Raw genomic sequence first — 24,718 nt, forward strand, 5'->3', positions numbered from 1 at the left:
GCCCTTGATCAAAATAGTCAAGATAATTAGGGCAAATGAAATACAAAGGGGGTTGTAGCCCTGGCAAAGGAGCCACCGACAGAGAGACCCAGCAGCAATGAAATGAGGGGACAGGGAGAACTGGAGTCACCTCTGATATGGGCCACTTGAGACAAAATTTAGCCAGTCTCTTGGCTTCTCCATCAAAGATGCAGCTTAACATGGAGACGTTTAGGGGGTCAGAGACTAAGACACCCCCCTCCCCTGCCTCGCTTGCCAGTGCTATTGTGCTCCAGCTCACATGTGAAGCTTTAGAAAAATTCAATACCTACTTAATTCTTCTTCTTCCTAGAAATCAGTATTTAATGGGAATGGGCTTGTTCACCTAAGCAAGTGAGTCAAGGTTATGTGTTTAGAAAACTCATTAATAACAAATAACATTCTTAAAGGGACGGGCTCAGGTGGAGACACAAGCTGGCGGGGAGCCAACGCCTTAAGCGGCACTGAAAGTGGGCTAAGGCTGTTGACGGTGGTGCTGAAGGCCAGAGACGGGCCTGGCCTATCAGAGTGGGAGCTCCCCTTGGTTGCAAGTTGACAAAGAATTTTCCCCTGCAGCTGCCAGATACACAGGAGCAGAGGGTCTTATTCCTGTCCCTCTGCAGATATAGGAGCAAAAGACTGCTTTGACTGGTTAGGAAATTGAAGAGGCTCAGGCCAACAGAGGGTCCTGCTGGCTGAGAGACGGGTGGACCAGTCAAGCACAGTGTTGGACACAGCCTATATCCTTCAAGCTGTTTCCAGAGAGAATGAGAATGTCCCCAATTTGTTGGTTGGTTGATCTTTTCACATCCATCTCTCTTTCACTTACTGTCTCGCGTGCACACACGTAGCCTTAAATGGATCCCATGGACTGGCATTTGGAGGCAGACTGCCAGAAGCCATGGCAGGAGGGACGACGCTGAAGTTGCCCCGTGCACCTGGAGCCCAAGATGGCCTCCTCTCGGGGAGGGATCCCGAGGGCGTGGTGCCAGCTCCAAAGCACCACCAAGTGGCCAGGCCAGAGGGGCCAGTTGGGGGGGGGGTAGGGCAGGCCGTCCTTCTCTGGCCCAGAGACTGCTCACTTACACAAAGAATCCTTTCAGAGTTATTGGCTGGCAGGGCACCTAACAGACTCCCCCTCCCCCGCATGGTTCATGCCCTGAATACAAATCAAGCAGCCTCACTGGGCTGCCGCACAAACTGGCCCTAGGCACCAAGAAAGTGATACAGAATGAAGGCTCCTCCCAGCCAGGCTGCCAGTGTCCAGATATGATAGGAGGCTTCCAGATCCCCAGCTGGCTGCCCCACAAAAGTTGGGGCTTTAGCACCCCTCATCAGAAGCAAAGCCATTTCAGCCTGCTGTCCTTCAGAGAAGTAGTTTAAAGTAGACCAACGTGACAGGTTCCCAAGAGCATACTGCTTAGCATTCCTGGCTGGTAGTGAGGCAAAAACTGAAAAAGGGGGGATTCACAGCCAGGGGGTGGTATTCTGAGGTAAAGGGGTGTAAGTTTCAAGGGAGTCATGTTACCCTTGTGTATAAACAAACAAATCTACCTATCAGTTAGGGCCAAATTTGACTGTGAGAGACTCTAAGTGAAAGAGAGAGAATATGAATATAAGCAGACCAACTGACCAACGAACTGAGGAATTCTCTCTAAATTTGCTAGCGGAGTGGAGGGTACTAGCTTCTTTATTTCATGTTCATCCACCCCAAATTCCTCTAGATATAAAGTTGATTCCCACTGGAAGAATTTACAAATAGAACTCCATTTAAAAACATGGATCAAGAACAGGCTGGAGGCTGGGTAGATCTAACTCCTGAAGAGGCTCACATCACAATGAGAAAGGAATGCAGCATCCAGGAACCTGGGTATCAGCCAACCTACCCATCAGTCCTTTGATGACTCATGGGGAAGCCAGTGGTGTGAGCCCTAGGCTGGTCTCCTGGTGTTCCCAATGCTACACTCCTCTTCACTTCTAAGGGTAAAGAGCCTGTTCCTCTGTTCAAGGATGGGGTGGGGGGTGGGGCACGGTGAGGATGGTCACAATAGCAACTAACAGACAAAATTCAAGCCCACATTTCCGTTAGGGTCCCTCCAATTCTACCTCTGAAGCTCCTTAGATAGATCAAATGAGCCCACATTACTAGGCCAGTACTGGATGAAGAACCATAAGGCCACACCAACTGGAACTAGGAAAACTCTAGCCATAGCTGAAGCTAGCAGCATGAAACTGAAAACAATTAGCAAGCTGTGTGAGGTGGCTTGATGGCTACAGATGCTGATCCACAAAGAAACGGAAGAGCAGAGCAAGAAGGCTGGCAGAGAGGAGGCAGTGCTCTACAAACTGAGGGGATTAGAGTGGCTTGGAGACCACACAAGAGATTCAAGAAGAAAATGCAGGAAAGGACACAACAGATTTCAAGCCAAACTCAACCGATTAAAACAGCAAAAATTCCAACTTGAGCATACTTCTTAAATTCAGTCAGAAATTCCCCAGGGTAAGTATAAAAAGTATGTTCTCATCTTGTTCACGCTTTCTAAACTAAGTTTTCCCCTGGAGCAGTGAGCTGCTCCATAAGGGGCCCTAGAATATTCCTAGGAGACTAGCTCAAAGCCATGGGACCATAAAAAAAAATTCTGTGACACACCCATAGTTGGGGAAAATGGAGTCACAACATGAAGAAACATGTTCCCTTCAAGGCAAAAGGGAAGGGAATCAATGACAAAGCTGGAGAGGGACCCAGGTGGCCTGGGCTCCTAGTCAGACTCACCACACAGCTGTTTGGCCCCCCCTCTCCGCCTGAGTGTTTTAAATTAAGAGTCTGTTGATGGAATCGTTTGTTCTCTAGTCATGCAGAATTTGAGGACTGGCAGCTAATAGAGATGAGGACCCTGGACAGAAGCTCTGGGCTCCTCTCACTGCCCAGCTGGATGCCCACCGGCTGTGCTGTAGCACAGGACTCAGTGGGATATTTATAGCTGCCTTTAGATTTACCCAGCTCTCCATAAAGAGAGGTAATGGGGCGCCCTTTACTGCTGCTAGTGGTGATTGTCCTAACATCCTTTAATTAGCAAAAAGCGTTGGCCCAGCCACTTTCAGAGCATTTGATCTTACCGTCCTGGTGCGCCCTATTTCAGGCTCAACAGCCCCCACTCCCTTTGGAGAAAATGCACTTTAGCAAATTTGAAAATGACAGGCACATGCGTACCTGAGCACAGTTAAGTGTATCTGCGCCCCTATCCTCACTCTTCTGCTCAGGCCTCACACAGCACAACGGCCAAGAACCCGGGAGCCTCTGTAACTCCACGCAACTCTCACTCATGAATCTGTCAGCAAGGGGCTAGGAATTCTAGAAATCGAGCACTGGAGAAACCTTAGGGTCACTAGGTTCCTCCTTAATTTTCCCAACATAAAACAAAACCAAACCAAACCCTGGTGATTCTTCACCTGTCTTTTCAAAGATTTATAGAGCAGGGCTTGGGCTAATGATATACAACTAGTGAGGCCTGAACTCTTATTCACATAGGCCAGAGAACATTTCTCTTTCCTCTGAAATAATTCACTACTATGATCAAGGTATTGGACACAAGATGGGAAGGGCCTCTGCTTTCATGGGGATGTGTAATAAATAAGCGAACAAACACATAAACAAGATCATTTCAGATAATGGTAAATCAAACAAGAAAACAAAACCCATCATGTAACATGACTGTGAGTGGTGGGACTATTTTAGATAAGGTAGTCATGGGAAGTCTCTCTGAAGAGACCTGCTCCGCAAGGAGCCAACCACCTGAAGAGTAGGGGAAAACATTCCAGGTAGAGGACAGAGCAAAGGCCCCAATGGGGAAAACAGGCTTAGAGTATTTCAAGAAAAGAAAGAAGAGCGGTATAGCTGAAGGTAGGAAAGGAGGAAGATGATAAAAATATGAGGGTCGAGGCGCAGGCAAGGCACTGATGGCTTAGGGCCTATGGTCCATGGTAAGCAGTTTGGTTATCATTTCAATTATGAAGGGAAGACACAGGAGCATTTTAAGCACATCATTAACAATCTGACAGAATGTCACAAAGATCACTTTGGCAGCTGTGGAGAATACACTGTAGAGGGCAAGAGTAAAAAGCGGTGCCTTTAATAGGTAGATTTCTCAGTTTTGAAGAGATGTTCTGTGGTCATCTAAGATGTTTATATTAGGGGAAGCTGGGTGGAGGGTATATCAGCACTCTTTTTGACCTGTAATTCAAAAAATTATCTTAAAAAAAATTAACTGGTAAGAACAACAGAAACCACCTTCTTATTAAGGTAGAATCAAAAGGTCTAAATTAGGTATGCTACCGAGAACAGGAAAGTCTGGGGGTGGGGCGGAGAGGAAAAAAAAGGGTTATCTCAATAATTGATTTTGGATAAATTACTTCGTTTCTACGCCAATTTCCATATGAGGAAATAACAGCTGCTGTGGTCGCAATCTGCTAAGATGGACTGTTTTCCCTGACTTCCTTCTGGTCCAATAATACCACAAAGTAATTACAGTTATTAACCCCACGTCACACATGAAGAATCTGAGCCATATGCAGTATGCAAGCAGCAGAACCAGGATTTGAACCCAGGCCTCTACTCCAGAATCCTCTCATAACCACCACTGTAATGCCCACTAGCACACGCGCAAGCAAGCACACATACATCTGCCTCTTCCCCTCAAGCTCCAAACTATCTTGTAGGAGTCTATTGGGGGAAAAACTTGTTTGGGCTTCTCCCAACCAAACTATGAACACATTTATACGCACTCAGCAAATCTGTCTGTGAAAAGGTTCACTGCAGGCATGGACCCCTGCCTAAGGATCACATTTATGGTGGTGATACTTGAAAAGCCATTCCCAGTCCCACATCTGCATCCACTGGACTCTGATCTTAAGGCTTCTCTTAATCTTCAAGGAGCAGTCCCACATCTGTATCAGCTGGTCTCTGATCTTAAGTCTTCTCTTAATCTTCAATGAGCAGGAAGCTCAACATTTATGTGAGACAGTTATACTTGAGCCAGATTTTGTAGGAATGTCAAAAGGTACTTCTGGTATGACTGGTAAATGCTTAAATGTTCTAAGAACTTTGGGATAAAATCTAGAGGCCAGGTAAAGAGTGAGCAAATTACCAAAACAAGGAATCACGAGAAGCATAAAGAAAACAGGACACAGACTCCTTAAGTTTGTCTAGCCAGCCTGCCCCCTCCACTTGGCTCAGGTGCTCTGTCCTAACTGTTGAGCTGACTGAGGGACTCCCTCCCTTCCCGGGGGCTGTCCAGCTCACGGGGCGCTCCTCTACTCCTCAAGCACAGGTATGTGGGGGAGCCACAATGTGGCTGTCAGATGTACCCTTGCCTTCCTCTGCCTCTTAAGTGGCACCTCACAGTAGTTTGGAATGTAGGCACTAGACAGATTTGAGATTGAAACCTGGCTCTGTCACCGTAGTAAGCTGGATGAGCCCCCAGAAAGATATGTCCACATTGTAATCCCCAGATCTGTGACTATTACCCTATTTGGAAAAAGGGTCTTTGCGGATATAATTAAGCATCCTGTGATGAGATCATCCTGGATTACCCAGGTCGGCTCTAAATCTAATGATAAGTGTCCTTGTAAGTCACAATGCAGACAGAGAGAAGAGTCAACAGGACCACACAGGCAGAGATTGAAGTGATGCAGCCACAAGTCAAGGAATGCGACAGTCACCAGAAGCTGGAAGAGGCAAGGAACAGATTCTCCCCTAGGGCCCTTGGAGGGAGCAGGGCCTTGCCAGATTTTGCAATTTTAGCCTCCAGGACTGTGAGAGAATAAATTTCTGATGTTTTAAGCCACCAAACATGTGGTAATTTGTTATGACAGCCTCAAGAAACTAGTACAGTCACTTACTAGTTCTGTAACCCTGAGAAAGCTGCTTAAATTCATCTGCAGAATGGGGAGTCTAATGGTACCCACTGCATGAAACCTGTGAGGGTTACATGTGTAAGAACTCCCAAGTAAGAACTGCTGTTCACATCATTACTGTTACTGCTGTACAAAGGGAATTAAAGAGAAGGCTAGAACACAAGGGCCTGTAGTGGGCCAGTGCACCCGCAGAGGTGAACATTTCTAAGGCTTCTGGCTGGACCTCTGGTGTGTTTGAACACTCAGGAGGTTGTGGTTAAAATGGGCACCAAACTGACTATTCCAAAAGAGGCGGCCATGGGGGGCGCTGGGAGGTTTCTCCCTTCACTCAGGCCTGGCGGCCCACAAAGAAACCGTGAGCCCCAGGAAACCAGCCTCAGGACAGGGAAAGGCCCTGCCATTCTAAAGTTCTTTCTGCCATTCTTATTAAGCATCTTGTCTCTTCTTTGCTGAGGTTTTTGCAGATTGCTCTGGATGGGACTTGCAGAGAAAGTGCTTTTTTGTCCACTTCCTTCTGACTTCCTTGAAGAACAGAGTTCTTGGGGGGAAAAGAAGAGTGGATGCTGAGGGCACGTGGAAGAGTGGGTACTTCTCGAACAGCGGTGTCACCTTGACTCACTGGGCTCAAGGACTCAAATCTATTTCCTTTATGACCATGTGCAGTAATGGCCCAGCCACGGCGTCACTGAAGGATCACAGCCAAGAAAAAGAACCTTATTATCATTTTGCAATGGCGACTTTACCCATTAAAGACTTCATGACGTGTTCACCCTGCAGGGGGATTTGCATACATGGGTGAGAGTGAGAGATGCAAACACAGGAGGACTCAAGCACACACGATGTGTTCATTGCCTTGGGTAAGAGGTGACTATTTCCATATAGACGGTTTCTTATACTCTTCTGTTGTTGCTAATTCACCAATCACCTGATGTCTTTCCTTCATTTGTGGAGGATAATTTCCATACGATTTCTTTCTTTTCTTTTCTTCCTGTCTTCCAAAAACCCTTTTCTTCCTTTGCTCTTGTTCTGTTCTTTGCTCAAATGGAAGAATAAAAAGTATAAACATGGAAAAGGTGCCTGAGTAGAGTCTGGCAGCCCAACAGTACTGAAAACAGGAACTAGAGGTTCAGAGCATATGTAATCTTCTACTGATGGACCTATCGTAAGGGACCCAAAAGCCTATTGGAGGCCAAGATAGTATACTGCCAAAGATTGCTCACTCCTGGCAAACCCTATGAGGCATTATGGACATCTAGTGGCTGCTCGGGATAATGGCTCGGGGATGCATGTCAGGGTGGGGAGTAGTCTAGCTCTGGGCTTTACCATGAGCCCAATTATCCTGGCTGAGTGAGGCAGTCCTGGGTCTCCTTAGAGTCAGTTCCCTGGGTGACCATTTCTTTCAATTCTTATTAGGATTCCAAAGTCACTCAGAATGACAGACTGGTTCTATCGGCGACCCATCTTGATCCCAGTCCAACAAAGTATAATGATAGCACCTGCATATAAGACCACAGAAGATAAGCATTTGGAAGTATCTTCAAGCCCCAGGCTTAAATGCCAATACACTGTCATCCTGACTGAGGGACGGAGCTCAAAAATGACAGACTCTGATGTTAGTCAATCACGTGGCTTTAGGCAAGTCAGTATGCTTCTCTGAACTTCATTAATGACATTAATGAGAGGTTGAGTCCAGACGATCTCCAAGATACCTTTAACTTTAACATTCTGTGATCTATCAGCCTTTTTAGTAGCTGGGAAAACAAAGTGTGATCTACTCTGCTCTGGCAGATCTCTAGATTAAACTAAAGGAAGCACTCTCTTCAACTGTGTGGCTCATTTCCAAGTCTTGGCTACCATCCCAATGGATCAACCTTGTTCAGAGAGCTATGTATCTGAGAAGAGGTGGGAATCAGGGACTATGAGAGCTGGTGGGAATATTCTAGTCTATTTCCTTCAGATGAAGAAACCAATGTTTGGAGCTGTTTTAAGATCTGTAACAGTGTCTAGCCAGTGTCAGAAAGGAGAGTAGAACTCAGGTATCCCAACTTTAAGGCAGGTACCAAGTTGCTGACAAAAGCCTTGACTAATCACCGGCTGGCTTCTTCAGTTCTCTCTGGCTTCATCACAGCAGTCTCTCTGTGTGAAACCACAAGCGACAACATTCTCAACCCAGCGTTTCGTCCTTCTCTTCCTCTTAAAGTTTAAGCCTTCCTCTTCTCTTCGCACCACTCCAAATCAAGGAAGCTGTCAGAACCGGGGGCTGTGAAGCCAAATGGCTGATGGCTAGATGATCCTCAGGTTACAGGATTAGAGGTTTTGGTGGCACTTTCAGTTCAGACAGGCTGTGTGCCGCCGGGGCTCTACGGCCTCCTCAGTCTAGCCTATAGCTTCTCTGGTGCTCTCTCAGCTCAGCTGGCCTACAGAGCGCAAAGCAGCCTCATCCAGAACTCCATGGGCTGCACCAAGCTTGGGCATATTCATGGTCATCAATCACTCACAAATATTTACTGACTGGTTTGATCCAAGGCAGCCCACCCTTCCATCCACCTACACAGTATGGGGGCATAACCTTTCATCTGCAGTGCCTGGAGTGAACAGATGGGGTCTGGGTTTGCCTGCCCTGGCAGGAAATGGAAATGGGCAGAGCCCTTCTTTTACCAGAGGAGGTAAGGGCAGCCATGCTCCAGAGTGCCATCAGACCCTGGCCGGGGTGTCCTCGGGCATTCTACCAGCTCGACGCCAGCTGTGGCAAGGAGAGGAACCATTCACCAGTAAGCCTCTGATTCTTCTCTACCGATCCCTGTCAGGACAGGATTACATTCCCTGGGTCTGTAAGATGGTAGGGTCCTGCTTGAAGCTGATGATGTGCAGATGGCGCTTTAGCCAAGAAAGCAAAAGGAGCCACTAAAGAGCCCAGAGGAAGCCTAGTATCAGGGTTTGACTCACCTCCACTTCTCTCATTCTTTCTTTTGATTAGTCATTGGGAGTAAAACAAGTTGAAGGATGTATTTTCTCAGCCCCTCCTCTCCCACCCTGTTCTGTTTATTTCTCACATCCCCTTCACTGAACTTTTTAATACAGCCCCTCCCCTTGCTTCTGTCATTTACTTTCTGAAACGTGGACACAATGGACACTTTTGTCAGTGATGAAAATATTGGGCTCAAGGTGAGAAGACTGGATTGAAATGCTGGCTCTGTTGTTTTGTGGATGTATGACCTTGAGTGTGTTATTTGCCTACCTGAGCTGAGGACCTCCACCTGTAAAATGGAGGCAACTCTGGCAATTACTTCACTGGATAAACAAAGATTAAACAAGGATACAGACAGATCTCCCTCTCTCTCCATATAGTCAAAAGCAGTAGTAGATAAACATCCTAGTAAATGACTTTTGAGGTGGATGAGTGAAACCTGAATTCTCATCGAATGGGAGCAAACTGGAGAATTACTTCCATGCCCAAGTTTCTACACATCCGCTACATGCCAGGGTTCAAATCTTCCCTCTGCCACTTACTATGTAATTTTAGGCCACATATTAACTATTAAAGTTGTTATTATTTGACTGCAAATGCATGATCAAAAGGTCTTGGTAATCAATGGAGAATCTAGCTTGCCTACAGTGGAACTGTTTCCGGGCATTCAGGAATTCCCTGGCATATTTAAGGGCATATTCCCTGCCCAGGTTACTGGGCAGCAGACAATCCCGAGATACGGATGTGGTAGAATGCAGAGCTGAAAAATCCACGACCTCCTCATTCTTTGGCATTAGCCCACATGCAGGTGATGGGGGTTTATTTAACAAGCAAGCTTGCCAAGGTGAAGGTGTGGGGCACAAGGGAGGAGAGTCTGGAGACAGCCCCTGAAAAGAAGCAAATACTAAATCAGTGCGGTATTCTAGGGCTTTCCCAGGGCTTGGCCACAGATGGCTCCACCCCCACTAGGCAGAGAAAAGGGCAGTCTTTTTCGGGGGTGGGAAAAGGCTGACCTAGTCCGGTTCTCCTACACGGCTCTGTCAAATGCCCCAGGGTGTCTCTTCCCCAGAAAGTGGAAGCAGGTTGCTATGAAGTTCTCAGGGACACCCAGCAACAAAGAGGAGCCAGTGAAGCCCTGGGGCAGAAGGCTTTAAGACCCACCCCACTCCATTTGCCGGGCTTGGGGAGGGGAAAGGGCGACACAGAACTGCAAAAAGAGTGAGAAGTGGTGGCGGAGGCTCCGTGAGTGAAGGGGTTCTCCCGTGGTTTCTGGGAGTTCACCTCAATCCTTCCTGCCGGCTGCTGTGCTGTCCCAGGTCGTCACTGCCTGGGCTCCTCACACTTGGTCTTTCCTTCCACCGCTTGCCCTCCCCGCAGCCCTCATTAAGAGAACAATCATTTAAAAGTTAAAGCCGAGGAAGGGTGAGGAAATTTGCAAGGGAGGGGGCAGGACGAAGAGGCATCTGTGCAGCAGCACGGGGCGGGCCGCGGAGCCCAGGCTCTCGGTCTTCTGGCTCCAAGCAGCCCCAGCCGCCCCCGCGTCCCCACCGTGCAGCTCCGAACTCCGCGTATGCTGCCCGGGCCGTGCGGCCAGGCGCCCCGTCAGCAGTCGGTGGGGGTGGGGGTGAGGATGACGCGGTCCGGGCGGGAGGCCCGCCAACTGCAGCAGCCCCGCCGCGCCACCCGCTTCCCGGCCCCGGAGCCCACCGCGTCTGGAGCCGGAGGGGGCCCGGGGGCGGGGCCCGGGCCGCGGTCGCTCCGCAGCAGCCCCGCCGCTCCAGCCTATCAGCGGCCACCCGGCGGCTCCCTCGGCTGGACCAAAATAGCTGCGAACGCCTGCGACTTGCGCGCGGCCCCTCACTTGACGCTCACTCCTGCTCGCTCGCCCGCTCCGCTCCCCTCGTCGAGAGGGGGCGGGGAGGAAGCGCCGGGGAGGGGGGTGGGGGGTGGGGGAGAGAGAGGAAGGAGGAAGGAAGGAAGGAAGGAAGGGAGGGAGGAAGGAAGGGAGGGAGGGAGGGAGTCGGACGGAGGCGCGGAGCTCGGGGCTGCGCGGCGCGGCGCTGGAAGGCGCCGGCGTTAACCCCTCGAGGGCAGGCAGCGGAGGGGGAGCGGTGTTAATACATAAGAGCACTGCATCACGCTAATCTTCTCCCCAGAACAGTATGCGTCAGCAGTACATTCACGTTCTGACTGAAGGACAAAAGGATGAGAGAGCAGTCTGCGTGGCTGCTGCCTGCAACACCGCGAGCCCGGCGCGAGGAGGAGACGGTGGGCGCCGAGCGCAGGGGCCCCGCTGCTGCCGCCGCCGCCACCGCTAGCAAGCGCGGACCATGTTCTCGGGCTCCGGAGCGTTCCCCGCAGCCGCGACCCCCGCTGCTCACGCCACCGCCGCCGCCGCCAGCGCTCGGGTCGCTGCAGCAGTCCGCGGGCGGCGCAGCCACTGAAGGCGCCGCGAGCCAAAGCCCGGAACTCGCTGCCTCCGCACAAAGCCAGAGCCGGCGGCGCGCCGGGGGCCCGGCTGCGGCGGGCGGCGGCGGGCGGTTGCGCGCCAGCGGGGGCTGCGGTCGCCGCCGCCGCCGCCGCCGCCGCCGCCGGACCCGCGCCCGCCCCCGGACTCCCTGAAGGGGCCTGCGGTGCGGGCGCCACCCGGCCGCCGCGCTCTTCTCCGGCCGGCGGACCTGGTCCCGGCGCTGTCTCCACGCCGCTGACCCTCAGGGGGCTAGACGAACTGCTGCTCCTCGCGCCGGCAGACGGCGGACTGGGAAACTAAGCCCAGTTCTGGTCCTTTTAACCCTTCAGAGAAGAGGCGAGGAAAGAAGGGGGTGTGTGTCTGGGGAGGGCGAAGGAGCCTCGAACACCTCCTCTTAACTCTCGCAGCCCCGCGAGCGAACGACTGCATCGGCTGCCTCCGGCCGGAGCCGCCGACACAAGGAGAGGGGGCAGCGCAGCAGCAGCAGCAGCGAGCGAGCGAGCGCGGCCTGGGAGGCTTCGGGGCGCCCCCTCACCACCGCCGGGTGGCAGCCGCGGGAGCGGGCTGGGGGCGCCGGAGGCACGCTCCGGCGATGAAGCGGCTTCCCCCGTGGCTGGTGCGAGCCGGTGCCAGGGTCCAAGGACAAAGCAGGGAAGCGCTGGTGGCGCCGCTCCTCCGGCTGAGGGGGGGGCATGCACCTGCATAGCCCGCCGGGCCTTGGCTCTCCCCGGCGCGCCTCAACTCCGCCGCTTCGCCGTAGCCTGCTCCGGATTTACTAGAAGCCATTTTGTCTCCCCCACCCCTCCCCTCCCCACCCCTCCCCTCTGCCCTCCCCACCCCCTCGACTTCCCCCTTTTGTTAATTAAAACTAAGAAGTAAGAATGGCAACGACGTGGCCGGCTCCTGTGGAGAACGCTTAAGGACACCACGCCAATTCCTCCCTTCCGAGGTAGGTGACAGCGACTCACTGGGTGGGGATGGTTGCCACGGGGGAGAGAAAGTCTCGGCTTTCCGAGGGCTTGCCTTGAGGGGGGCTGGAGACAGGGGCCACGCTCTAGTTGGGCAATCTCCCCCCCCCCCCCCAACCCGCCGGTCTGCTCCGTCTCTCTAATCGCCCCCTCCCCACCTCCTTCTCCAGATGGAAAGAGGAGCTCCTAGCTCATTTAAGCCGGGGTAGGGCTGGTTCTCCTTTCCGAGCCAAAATCCCAGGCGATGGTGAATTATGAACGTGCCACACCATGAAGCTCTTGTGGCAGGTAACTGTGCACCACACCTGGAATGCCGTCCTGCTCCCCGTCGTCTACCTCACGGCGCAAGTGTGGATTCTGTGTGCAGCCATCGCCGCTGCCGCCTCCGCCGGGCCCCAGAACTGCCCATCCGTTTGCTCCTGCAGTAACCAGTTCAGCAAGGTGGTGTGCACCCGCCGGGGCCTCTCCGAGGTCCCTCAGGGTATCCCCTCCAACACCCGGTACCTCAACCTCATGGAAAACAATATCCAGATGATCCAGGCCGACACCTTCCGCCACCTCCACCACCTGGAGGTCCTGCAGCTGGGCAGGAACTCCATCCGGCAGATCGAGGTGGGGGCCTTCAACGGCCTGGCCAGCCTCAACACCCTGGAGCTGTTCGACAACTGGCTGACAGTCATCCCCAGCGGGGCCTTTGAGTACCTGTCCAAGCTGCGGGAGCTCTGGCTTCGCAACAACCCCATAGAAAGCATCCCCTCTTATGCCTTCAACCGGGTGCCCTCCCTCATGCGCCTGGACTTGGGGGAGCTCAAGAAGCTGGAGTATATCTCTGAGGGCGCTTTTGAGGGACTGTTCAACCTCAAGTACCTGAACTTGGGCATGTGCAACATTAAAGATATGCCCAATCTCACCCCCCTGGTGGGGCTGGAGGAGCTGGAGATGTCAGGGAACCACTTCCCTGAGATCAGGCCTGGCTCCTTCCATGGCCTAAGCTCCCTTAAGAAGCTATGGGTCATGAACTCACAGGTCAGCCTGATTGAGCGAAATGCTTTTGACGGGCTGGCCTCGCTTGTGGAACTCAACTTGGCCCACAATAACCTCTCTTCTTTGCCCCATGACCTCTTCACCCCACTGAGGTACCTGGTGGAGTTGCACCTACACCACAATCCTTGGAACTGCGATTGTGACATTCTGTGGCTAGCCTGGTGGCTTCGGGAGTACATACCCACCAATTCTACCTGCTGTGGCCGCTGTCATGCTCCCTTGCACATGCGCGGCCGCTACCTGGTGGAGGTGGACCAGGCCTCCTTCCAGTGCTCTGCCCCCTTCATCATGGATGCACCTCGGGACCTCAATATCTCTGAGGGCCGGATGGCGGAACTTAAGTGTCGGACTCCCCCTATGTCCTCTGTGAAGTGGCTGCTGCCCAATGGGACAGTGCTCAGCCACGCCTCCCGCCACCCAAGGATCTCCGTCCTCAACGACGGCACCTTGAACTTTTCCCATGTGCTGCTCTCAGACACCGGGGTTTACACGTGCATGGTGACCAACGTGGCAGGTAACTCCAACGCCTCGGCCTACCTCAACGTGAGCACGGCCGAGCTCAACACCTCCAACTACAGCTTCTTCACCACTGTCACAGTGGAGACCACCGAGATCTCACCTGAGGATACAACGCGCAAGTACAAGCCTGTTCCTACTACGTCCACGGGTTATCAGCCGGCATATACCACCTCTACCACGGTGCTCATTCAGACCACCCGTGTGCCCAAGCAGGTACCCGCGACAGACACCAATGATAAGATGCAGACCAGCCTGGATGAAGTCATGAAGACCACCAAGATCATCATTGGCTGCTTCGTGGCAGTGACTCTGCTAGCTGCCGCCATGTTGATTGTGTTCTATAAACTTCGTAAGCGGCACCAGCAGAGGAGTACAGTCACAGCCGCCCGGACAGTTGAGATTATCCAGGTGGATGAAGACATCCCAGCAGCGGCGTCTGCAGCAGCAACAGCAGCTCCATCCGGTGTATCAGGTGAGGGGGCAGTAGTGCTGCCCACAATTCATGACCATATTAACTACAACACCTACAAACCAGCACATGGGGCCCACTGGACAGAAAACAGCCTGGGGAACTCTCTGCACCCCACAGTCACCACAATCTCTGAACCTTATATAATTCAGACCCATACCAAGGACAAGGTACAGGAAACTCAAATATGACTCCCCCTCCCCCCCAAAACTTATAAAATGCAATAGAATGCACACACACACACACGCACACACATGACAGCAACTTTTGTACAGAGTGGGGAGAGACTTTTTCTTGTATATGCTTATATATTAAATCTATGGGCTGGTAAAAGAAACAGATTATATTAAAATTTAAAAACAAAAAATCAAAACAAAACTATTTTCTAACTTGTAAGTTCTATTTAAAGGGGGAGTGGGGTTCTTGGGAAGGCTGTGGGGCAGAAGCCACAAGTCAACTTGTTATGATGCCAGAGGGATTTCTGATCTAAGGTTGAAACTGCTAAGATAAACTCAAACAACAACATACATCCCTAAAGAGGCAGGGTGCGGGCTGCTGAGGGGTGGGTGGGGGGGGGTCGACTGTCATTTTTTAGAAGATGCTTCATAGCATACAGGATTACCCATTTCTATAGACACCTTTCTTAAGCTGAGAGCTGTCTTTGCAAATTTATCTTATTTTTAAAAATACAAAAAAAAGCACCAAGGATTTGTACTGTGCCAAAATGTTGAGAGGCAATAATTTTTTTCTTCAGAGGCCAAGGGGAAGATAGATCTGTAACTGTTTTTTAAACAGGAAAACCACCAAAATTCAAATGACTCCCTAAAGGGGCTCAGTCTTTCCATCTGTCCATGTGCACAAGTCTCCTTGGTTGGTGCACTGGGACGCTCGTGTGCCCTGCCTGACAGCGCGCCTCAGGAAGGAGCGGAGAAGGAAGGAAGCTGTGTAGCTCTCAGTCCAATGCTTTCACACTGCACCAGATTCCTGCAGATGGGTTTAACCCACTCTTTGCAGGACATTTGTCTATTCAGGGTTTCCCTTGAGAGGGAGGAGGCCCCTGAAGGGGGTGCGGCAACAGAGGGGGGTGGGAAGGGAGAGCAGAAGCAGAGAGAATGTATTCACAGGAGGCCATAAATTAGTATTGTGCCATGTCCACCTGTTGTTCCTGGTATCTGACAAATGATTGTAGACAATGATGGCATTTTATGATTTTTTTTATAAAGGTTTTGTTTGTTTTAAGGTGGAGAAGGAGGAGAGGCTGGGATTGGGGAGCTTGGGGGAGTGGAAGCTTTTCTCATGCTTGTGATTTGGTGACTATTCTAAATGCTGATTCATTAGGGATTATTACAGCTGATGTCAACTGGTTGTGGTGATGGGGTGGGGGCAGAACATGAGTGGAGAGAGAAAAAGGGCACGGGCTCATTTAAAGTATAATGAAGCCTTGACCGAACAGGATGGTTCACAAAAAAGACGTGAAATCCAGTTAAAACAAAAGTGATACACATGCACACAAGAAGTGAGTTCTGCAAGGAGTCCTGTTGAATGTAGCACAATGGGGGGAAGGCTTCCCTCTCCCAGGCCTACCTCAGGAGGAGGTGGAGGAGAAGGGGTGGGCGTGGGGGGTGAAGGCAGAGATCTCTGTTATTCTGGTCCATTTAATGCTGTAACTTCTTTCATTTATTATTTTAGCTTTAAAAAGAAATAAAGGGTTCAGATTTGAAAGGGGTGGGATGGGTGGGTGGGGGGAATGCCAACAAAAGAACACTGATTGTAATGTGAGAAAAGTGTATTTTTGTATTTTAATAAATATTGTTCAATTTTTAATTCAATGTCCCCAAAGGGTTAAATTGAATAAGATCCTATAGGTTCTTACCAGCATCAACCAAGTCATTTCTATTTAAAGACAAAAAGGGAAGGGGAGGGGAGAGGTAAGGTGGGAGGGGAAGACAATGTTAAAAATGCTAAAGCTGTCAACAATCTTTCCTTAGCTTAAATAAAAGCACCCCGATTCTAGTGCACCTTCCACAAGCTAAGTGTGTTAGTCCCTGGCTTTGTTGGGGGTAGAACCAAATTCCTGATGCCCTGGAAAAGCAGGGGAAATGGGTCAGCCTCAGCTCCTGGGACCAGGCCAGAAGTTAAATGCCACCTCAGCAAAGCTGCTGGTCAGGCAGCCCCGGCTCTACCCAGGGACCCTGGGGGACCTGGATTTAAGAGGTCTGCAGTAATGTTGTTTGGCTTAAATTTCCCACAGGCAGTGTTCCTTCTGTTCTCTGGGTGTCAAATAGCCAAACATGTCTTGGTGGTGGGGGGTATCTGTCTCCTGATGCTTCCTGAGTGATGACGTCCAGGGAAGCTGCATGAACCGGGACCCTGCGTCTCTTCCGTGCTTTATACTAATGCAGGGAATCGGGACTGAGTGGGTGTGATCTCTTTGGCACTGAACGGGGAGAGAGGCAGGCAGCACTTTGCAGCAGTTGGCTAAGAAGGGGCCAATTCTTAATCCCCTGGGTGTATATATGTGTCATTTCTGGGTATCAGTGTTTGCGGCAGCATGCATGCATGATGCACATTTAGAAACTGCCACTCACATTTCCGGGCTCCGCATATACGTTTCCCTCTGCCTCTCCTTTACCACCCTACGGCCAATACAACGAGAAAAATGCAGCAGAGTAAAGGGTGGGACTTGGCCAGGACCAGCTGAAAAAGCAAGAAATGCTCCCTTGCCCAATGCCACAAGACAACTCAGGCTGTTTAGAGCAGCTTCCTGGGGACACACTCAGGGGCAACTGTGGAGAAAGTAGCTGCTTCAGAAACAGAGGATGTGTTTCCGATTTCCTCACGCCCCTCCTTTTGTGACAGCTACTTGGATAGTGAGGGATTATACAGTGGCTCTGGAATGAAGAAGTGTCTGTGGCTGAACCGGAGAGCTGAGGGAAAGAGTATATTCCTGGGGAAGAGGCCTAAGAACAAACGCACGCGGCCTGGGGGCTGCGGGAGAAGCGCTTTCCAGAAGGAAGCTGAAAGGAGGTGGGGGAGACTGAGAATATGGTTCCTGGGTATAAGTGTCCTGAGAGCTGCAAGGGTACTTCCCTTCCCCATGGGGTCCACTCCTCGACCTGGGCAGTGTGGCAGCTTTTAGAGCAGCAAACCTCTACTGCCGTAACACGTTGGGTATCTCCTCCTTTGTAGCAGGCACCTGGGACAGCTTTTCGGAGAGGAGTCCCATGAGCACCCATAGTGCAGCCTTTCATGCTGGATTGGTGACTCATCCTCAGGCCTGGCGGCCAAGCTATAGGGTTTGTTAGCAAAGAATGGGACATGGGTTGGTAGCTCTTCAGGGGAGTAGTTGTAGCAACACACTAGAGGGAAAGACTGCTGCTGATTATAGGGAGTTAGAGAATTTTTTAAGGGCCATGAAAGATCATTTAGTCTAATCCCTTTACATTTTCTGGTCAAGGAAACAGCCCCAGAGAAATGGAAAGATACCTCCAAGGTCACACTGCTGGTGAGTGGAAGAGGTGGGACTGAAACCCAGATCTCTGGACTCCCAAGTCAAATGTGCCTTCCTTACTCAAGCTCTTCTGGGCCTTCAAGAACCTTTTTCTTTCCTGGCCAATATGCAATGAAAATGGGACCTTCCTACAGATATTGCTGTGTTCTCTTCTTAGAGGTGCTCAATCTCCTTCAGGACTGGCTCTACTGCCCTCCAAGGTCTGACCAGAATCCCTACCACAGGGGCCCCACAGCTGGCCAAAGGGCCACGTGTGCTAAGGAGTTCGATTCTCGGGACTGCACATAACACAACTTCTGATCCTGAGGCAATGGCAGATGGCTGCCAGAGACAGGGTGACGTAGATAACGCAGGGTGTTCACAAAGGGAAGGGAGGTAGCTTGGCCTTCTCCCAACCTCTGCCTTGGAAGCTTTGCGGAGTAGAGGAGTGGCAGAGGTCTTAAAGCACCTATCAGAGTAAGTTCTCTATAGTGGAATGGTTTCTGCTTATCTGGTTCAACAATGAGACTACTGGGGAGCTCCTTGACTCCCCTCCACCACTATACCTACCCCAGCCCCAGCTCTTTAAGTGCCATGCTGTCTGTGGCTGCCACTCCCATAATCTGCTCTAGGCCTTTTGTCACTCTTTGGTGTTATGCTGCATCTGATTATCAAAGAAGGGAGAGTAGACAGGGTAGTTTCTAAGGCCTAGAGACATTAACTTTATCATGGCTGTTTAACATGTATTGAGGCCAGCAACTTGCTGGGTGCTGGGTAGAACAATGTAGAAGAGTCCCTGGCACAACAATTCCTGTTGTTGGTGGGGAAGAGGTCCAGAGTCCATGCCATTAATGGCGGAGAGCTCTGGCTTCCTTCTGTGGAGATGCACAGCGGCTAGGAGAGGGCTAAGGGGACCTTACACAGCCCACACTGTACTACCTCAGGGGGCCAGAGCTCACAATTAAGGCCCCGACATTTTACAGCAACAAAGTAGCAGGGGATTAAAATTAGAGAAAAAGAAAAAGAGAGAGAGAGAGAGAACATTTATATCCAAACATATGTCTGATTTTCTCTCTTCTGCTGGCACTCAGCACTCCATGCCATCGGCTAATGCAGGCACTGTTCATGCCATTTCTAAGTCCTGCCTCAGCTAAACTGCAAGGCAGCTTTTGGCCCCAAAGCACCGCTCCTGGTCTCTATCATTCAGAAAGCACCCATTACCCCTGAGGGGATGAGAATGGTTTGGGCTGTAGATTAAGGCTGTTTTCATCTTTGCTTTAAATTAAAATGAAGTAAACTGCTTCTTGGAGCAGGGATAAATGCTTCAGGAACCAGATCAGTGAAACATACATACTTGCAAAGCAACACAGCACGGTGCTTACAAGTATAGACTTTGCATCCGGTATTCCTGGGTTGAATCTCAGCTCCATCGCTTCCTACCTGTGTGACTTGGGACAAATACTCAGCTTATTAATATGTAAAATGGACATCTTAGTATCTACACCTCCCTACTTCATAGGTTGTTATGAGAATTGAAGTTATATAAATAAAATCACACTCAGAATGGTAACTGAGTGCTGTATTGCTGGTAGTTATTTGATGATAAACATAAGGATACAGACCAACTGACTAGCCCTCCTCAATCACCACCTCTCTTCTAGAACCTCCTCTGTGCCCAAAGAGAGAACATGCCTTGGAGCTATTCCACAGAGGAAGGATGCTTATCAAGAAGTCAGGAACAGGGGACAGCACTATCTATATGAGCCCAGACCCAGTGGGAAAGATGGGTTGTACTTTTCTCCCCAGGAAAACAGTGCCTTGTGCTCTGTTCCCTAATCCAGCTCTCTAGCTGGCCCAAGGCACCGTTTTAGTCCAGGAGTAGATTACCTCTCTTTGCATAAGCCAGAAGAAAGGAAAGGTGCTGCTGTTGGTGATGATGCGCAGGTGAAAGCTGGGCCAGGATACATTTCTCTCAGAAACCTTGGTCCTTTACTGACAGGATAGACTTCCTAGAGTCTTCTCCACCTCACCCTGTTTCTCTGTCAGGATGCCTTACAAAGGGTAGGGCAGGGGAGGGCTGAGGCACCAGGAGGGAGAAGGCAGCACAGAGAGGAGCTACTGGGGCTTCAAAACAGAATTAGAGGGCTTGGAGAAAATACAGGCAGGAAAAAAACCAAAAACCAAAGCAAAACAAAAACACCATAATTTGAGCAAGTGAGAGCAGAACAGAGCTATATGGCAGATACACAGGCTAAGGGTCTGCAATGCAGTTAAGAAGGAAAGCCAGGGAGATTGCTCTGTCCCAGTAAGCAAGAAGCTGGCTGGACCCTGGATGGGGGAGGACTGTTAAGTGTGAAATTCATGGCATGGAACAGAGGAGAAGAAAAGCAGGGAGATCAACTTTCCAAGAGAAGCCTAAGAGAGAATGCATTTTGATTTCCTAATGAGTAGCTAGAATTAGATTTTAGGATGATCACAGGTTTTATCCTCCGGTACATGCCAGCTCTGCCGTCAGTACTTGGGCCAAACCACCTACCCACAACAGTCCTGTTCTCTATCTTGCAGGCTGTCCCCTGCTTGGGGGAAGCAACCCAGCCCTTAGGACTATAATCTAATCCTGACCCTGACCGGCTCATTCAGGGGTCTGCTCTGAATCTGGTCCCTCACTTTTCTTCACAGCGGAGGGTGGTGCAAGTCACTGTTTATCCACAAAAAGAGTATTACTCCAGTGGGAGGGTATTATATAAATTGTGTTTTTGTTTTTTTTTTTTAAGATTTTATTTATTTGACAGAGAGACACAGCGAGAGAGGGAACACAAGCAGGGGGAGTGGGAGAGGGAGAAGCAGGCTTCCCGCAGAGCAGGGAGCCAGACGTGGGGCTCGATCCCAGGACCCTGGGATCATGACCTGAGCCGAAGGCAGACGCTTAACGACTGAGCCACCCAGGCGCCCCTAAATTGTGTTTTCCCATAAAAATGGTGATGACTGTGAGTTCAGTGCACATGGACCCTGGCAGTGAGTCAGAGAGATCAGGCTGAGGCCTGAGGGGATGTCCCTGGGAGCTCTGTCAGAGAGTGTTAGCATTTGAGAGGACGGTGTCTTCCCTAACTTATCCCATTAAGATTTTTGACCCTCCAGCAGGGAAGCCCTGAGCTGAGAGGCTGCCCTAATGCCAGGTGTCGGGACTAGATGAAGCAAAGTAGTACTTAGGTACTTTCATGGTCATTCATTCTGTGCACCCAGGAACAATACTAGAACAATTACTGAAATTTTGATTACTAAATACCAAAGGAATAGTCCTTAATCCACGCATTTCTTTAATACTCATCCACCTCCTTATAACCCCCCTAATAAGCAGCACCCTCCAATAATTCTATCAGGTGTTTCCCTCCATAATCCCCATCTGAGTACAATCATCTGCCATGATAGGACCTAGGACATTTTTGCAAGATCCTTCCATTCTAGAAGATTGATGGCTCTTTCTTCCAACAGCTCTCATGCAGTTTCCTCTTGCAAGGCAAGTCCTTCATCTATAGTCTCTTAAAGTTTCTTTAAGGTCTCACCCCTGGTTTCCCTATGTCTGCGCTGGTGCTGATTTAGTCACCAGTTAGGTCACTCTACCTGCTCAATGAGTCAGCAAGGATGACTGAGTAGAGCTTTCACACACAAACTGTTCCCTGTGCAAAGTGTGGTTTCCTGGTCTCTGGCTACTTCTTCCTAGAGTCTTCAAGGCCCTGGCTTCTTCCCTTCACCTACCTACTCATCCGGGTTCAGTAAGACCATTCAGACAGCTTCTCCCACTCAGATTCTGCCCTGTAGGTGAAGTGAATGAGTTACAGGCAGCTCTCCACAGAGCGCAGCAGTGTCTGCAGGAATGCTCAGTGCGTCCCTCACAAAAGGCCCAGCACAGGCCCAGAAATGGAGCTGAGGCCTCGGATACTAACAGCCTGTTCCTGCAGCCTACCAGCTGCAGTGGTTACAAGTTCTAATCTATTACTATTGCAAGAAGACTTAATTTCTGGACTTAAAGGAAGTCGGATAATACTTTATCCTATTAGCTTTGCCTGTGTGAATTGACAATGGCTTCCTTCTGACATGACAGCATATTCTTCCAATTCATCTCTTTAAGGGGATGAATTGGGAGAGTCTGGAGTAAGAAAGGAGGGAGGGCCAAGGAAGAGACTGCTAAAGGAACCAGTGAAAGAGAAGACAATTTTTTAATTAGAAATGGGGAGGGGGGCTTGGAGATACTTGGCAAGACTGAGGTATCTCCAAGCATGTTTGCATTTCATTTGGTTACTCTGATGAGGGAAGTGACTGCACCTACTGGGTGTACTGTGTGCATGTGTGTCAGAAGAAGGTTCTGAAGCCACAGAGAAGTACGAAAACAAGAAGAATGAGGACGTGGCCTACTCCATGCCCTTCTTGCTCCTGCCTGCTGTGCCTGCAGGGTAGCTTTCCCTTTCTTCAGCCCCGCTGCCATGTTCCCGTTTGAAGTCCACATCTGCTCTGACCAATGGTATCCTGTCAGCTGAGGCCACTTTCACGTGATGGGTGCGGCTGGCCAACCTTGGGACGGCAACACACCGAGGCCGGAATGATGGTTTATAGCTTCAAAATTCAGGGATGTGGAGACAGAGAAGGGACTTTCTAAGTTAATTCAGAAAACTTATTATGAGGAAAATGAAGGCCAGGGAGACGCAACTTGCTCAGGTGTCACATAGCTGGTAATGCAAAGACCAGATCTCTGGTCTTTGGGTTCTCAACCCAGCACTGCTACTGAACCTCAGCAGGGCCACGGTGACTGACAAATCCAGGGGGCGCTATTTACAGAAACTACAAAGTTTCAACTGGGTGCAATTCCTTACAGTTTGCTTCCAGGGAGAGAAGGGAGAGGAGGGAGAGGAGGGGGAGGAAGGAAAGGCCTTTCACACCAGTGCTTTATCTGTGCTTCATGCTCTGACACGGTGCGCACTCATGACTTCACTCAAACAGCTAGAGCTGAGAAATCAGGCAACTTTTCCTTTCTCTTCAACCACAAATGTTCCAAGGCATGTGAGTTCTGATGGCAGCCCAAACAGATAAATTAAAAGGAGCATTTGTTGCTTATGGCACCTACACCCCCTTCCCCTACAACAGCAAAGAGCTATAAGGTAAAGAACATGTATCCCTGTGCAGGGAAGGCATACAGAGGCAAAAATCACGTTAGAGGTCTGTTCAAGGTCAAGATGACCACTGGAGGAGCAGAGAAGTCTGGAGTCCTGCTTCCACGTTTCTCGCCTTCCCTGGTCTTGTGTAAATAAGGGGACCCTTGCAGGGAAAGCTCAGACAGCCCAGGTTGACTCCGGGGCCTTCTCTGAAATACGGTCTAGGAAGCTAGTAGACGTTTCCTCTTCCCAACCACCTCAACAAATCCTCTCTTGGGAAATGGAGTGGTCCTGGCTATAATTTTATCACATACATTTAATTAGAATCTGTCTCCTTCACGATGGTTTCAAGCCAAGTCCCAATAGAAACATTCTAAAAGAACAGCCGCTTTCAACCAAGTTAATTTAGCAGAAATTTGCCATCTTGGATGGGCTAGCATTACCTCTCTTTTTGACATCAAAGCTGGGAAGAGAAGGGAGGTGGAGAATGCAGAGAAATAAAGAGGAGGGCAGGGGCTTCCGGCAAATGAGTTTTCATCTATTAAGGAGTGGTAATTTCTGCTAGCCCCCCTAGAGACTGGTCCCTTCCAATAATGGCCTGACTCTAATGATTCCCACTCCTAAGCAACAGCCTGTGTTCTGCTGGTGTTGAGACAGACTGTGCCAGAGAAATTCCCTTTCTCCCGGAGGTGTTGCTAACATTACGCAGGAGAGATTAGCCAGCCAGGAAGATATACTCTTGGTGGGGAGTGAAGATAACGAGAAAGAATGCTCTTCTCCAGCGGGCATGGTACTGCTGACCTAGGATATAAAAGGCTGAGCAGGAGGCTAGAGGTTAGTGAGAAGATGAAATGGGCAGGCACTCTGACAAGAGAAAGTGAAAGCTTAGGTGCCCCCAGAGGAGTGAGGAGCTCCATGCAAGACAAGCACTGGCTGGCTGGAAGGCAGGGGGAGGGCTCTGGGGTGCGGACTGTGGCTTGAGCTCAGACACAATGGACAAAAACTGATGAGCATCTAAGATGTGAAACATGGTGATAAGTTCACTGGAATCAATTTCAGGCCCCTAAATATGGATCTTTTCCAGGACAGAGGTACAGGAATGTGGGCCAACATGGAAACTGGGGTGATCGCTATTACTGAGGCTGTGGTGTCAGTTGAAGGGGTGGGGTCCTCCCATTCTGCCCTCTCCCTTCTTCTACATGGAAATCAGTGGGGAAAGCTAACACTGCGGCTCTAGTTTTTGCTGAGGCTGCTGAGGAGGGGGTGGGGAGCCCCCTTATTTTGCCCCTGGTGGCTTCCTTGTGATGGAGACGGAATGCTTCCAGAGGCTGCCTTGCCAGAGGTGCCAGCAGGCAGCCCGGCCAGAGAGCCTGCGGTGCAGACAGATGCCCTGGGCCGGATTCAGGATGGCGAGACCCTTTATGGCACTGCGGCTCGGCTCTGGGGCAGTGCCAGGGTGGCAGAGTAATGTTCCTCAGCCAGATTCATTTCCCCCCAAACCTCTTCAAATGTGTGGGCCACGGAGGGAGGCAAATTTAATTAAATTACTATTCATGGGCTGCCCTTCCTGGGCAAGGGCTAAAAATGGGCTCATGCTGGTGTGCAGACCCGTTTGTGTACACAGAGCACGCGTTTCTTTGTGCCTGGGCCGTCAGCAGCTGGATGGGGTTGGCAGTGGCCGGCGCTGGCCCCGGTGAGCTGGGCCCTCTGCC

At 50.5% G+C, this 24,718-nt stretch overlaps 2 protein-coding genes across 3 annotated transcripts in view; one reads left to right on the top strand and one right to left on the bottom strand.

Moving 5' to 3' along the window:
- Positions 1 to 24,718, bottom strand: part of SND1 (staphylococcal nuclease and tudor domain containing 1) — a 407,418-nt gene that overhangs the window by 45,739 nt on the left and 336,961 nt on the right. The window lies entirely within an intron of this gene.
- LRRC4 (leucine rich repeat containing 4) lies at positions 10,948 to 15,994 on the top strand. Its single transcript, XM_045869845.3, has 2 exons — positions 10,948 to 12,318; positions 12,508 to 15,994. Exon 2 carries the CDS (start codon positions 12,608 to 12,610, stop codon positions 14,558 to 14,560), a length of 1,953 nt encoding a protein of 650 aa, XP_045725801.1. The 5' UTR covers positions 10,948 to 12,318; positions 12,508 to 12,607; the 3' UTR covers positions 14,561 to 15,994.

This window comes from Mirounga angustirostris, unplaced genomic scaffold, assembly GCF_029215605.1.
Source record: "Mirounga angustirostris isolate CCGP_5_RB_7025 unplaced genomic scaffold, mMirAng1.0.hap1 SCAF_12, whole genome shotgun sequence".
NCBI classification, from domain to species: domain Eukaryota; kingdom Metazoa; phylum Chordata; class Mammalia; order Carnivora; family Phocidae; genus Mirounga; species Mirounga angustirostris.

Bases quoted from the DNA above. Each gene is read 5' to 3' on its own strand.
- LRRC4 (XM_045869845.3), top strand. From the start codon at position 12,608: ATGAAGCTCTTGTGGCAGGTAACTGTGCACCACACCTGGAATGCCGTC.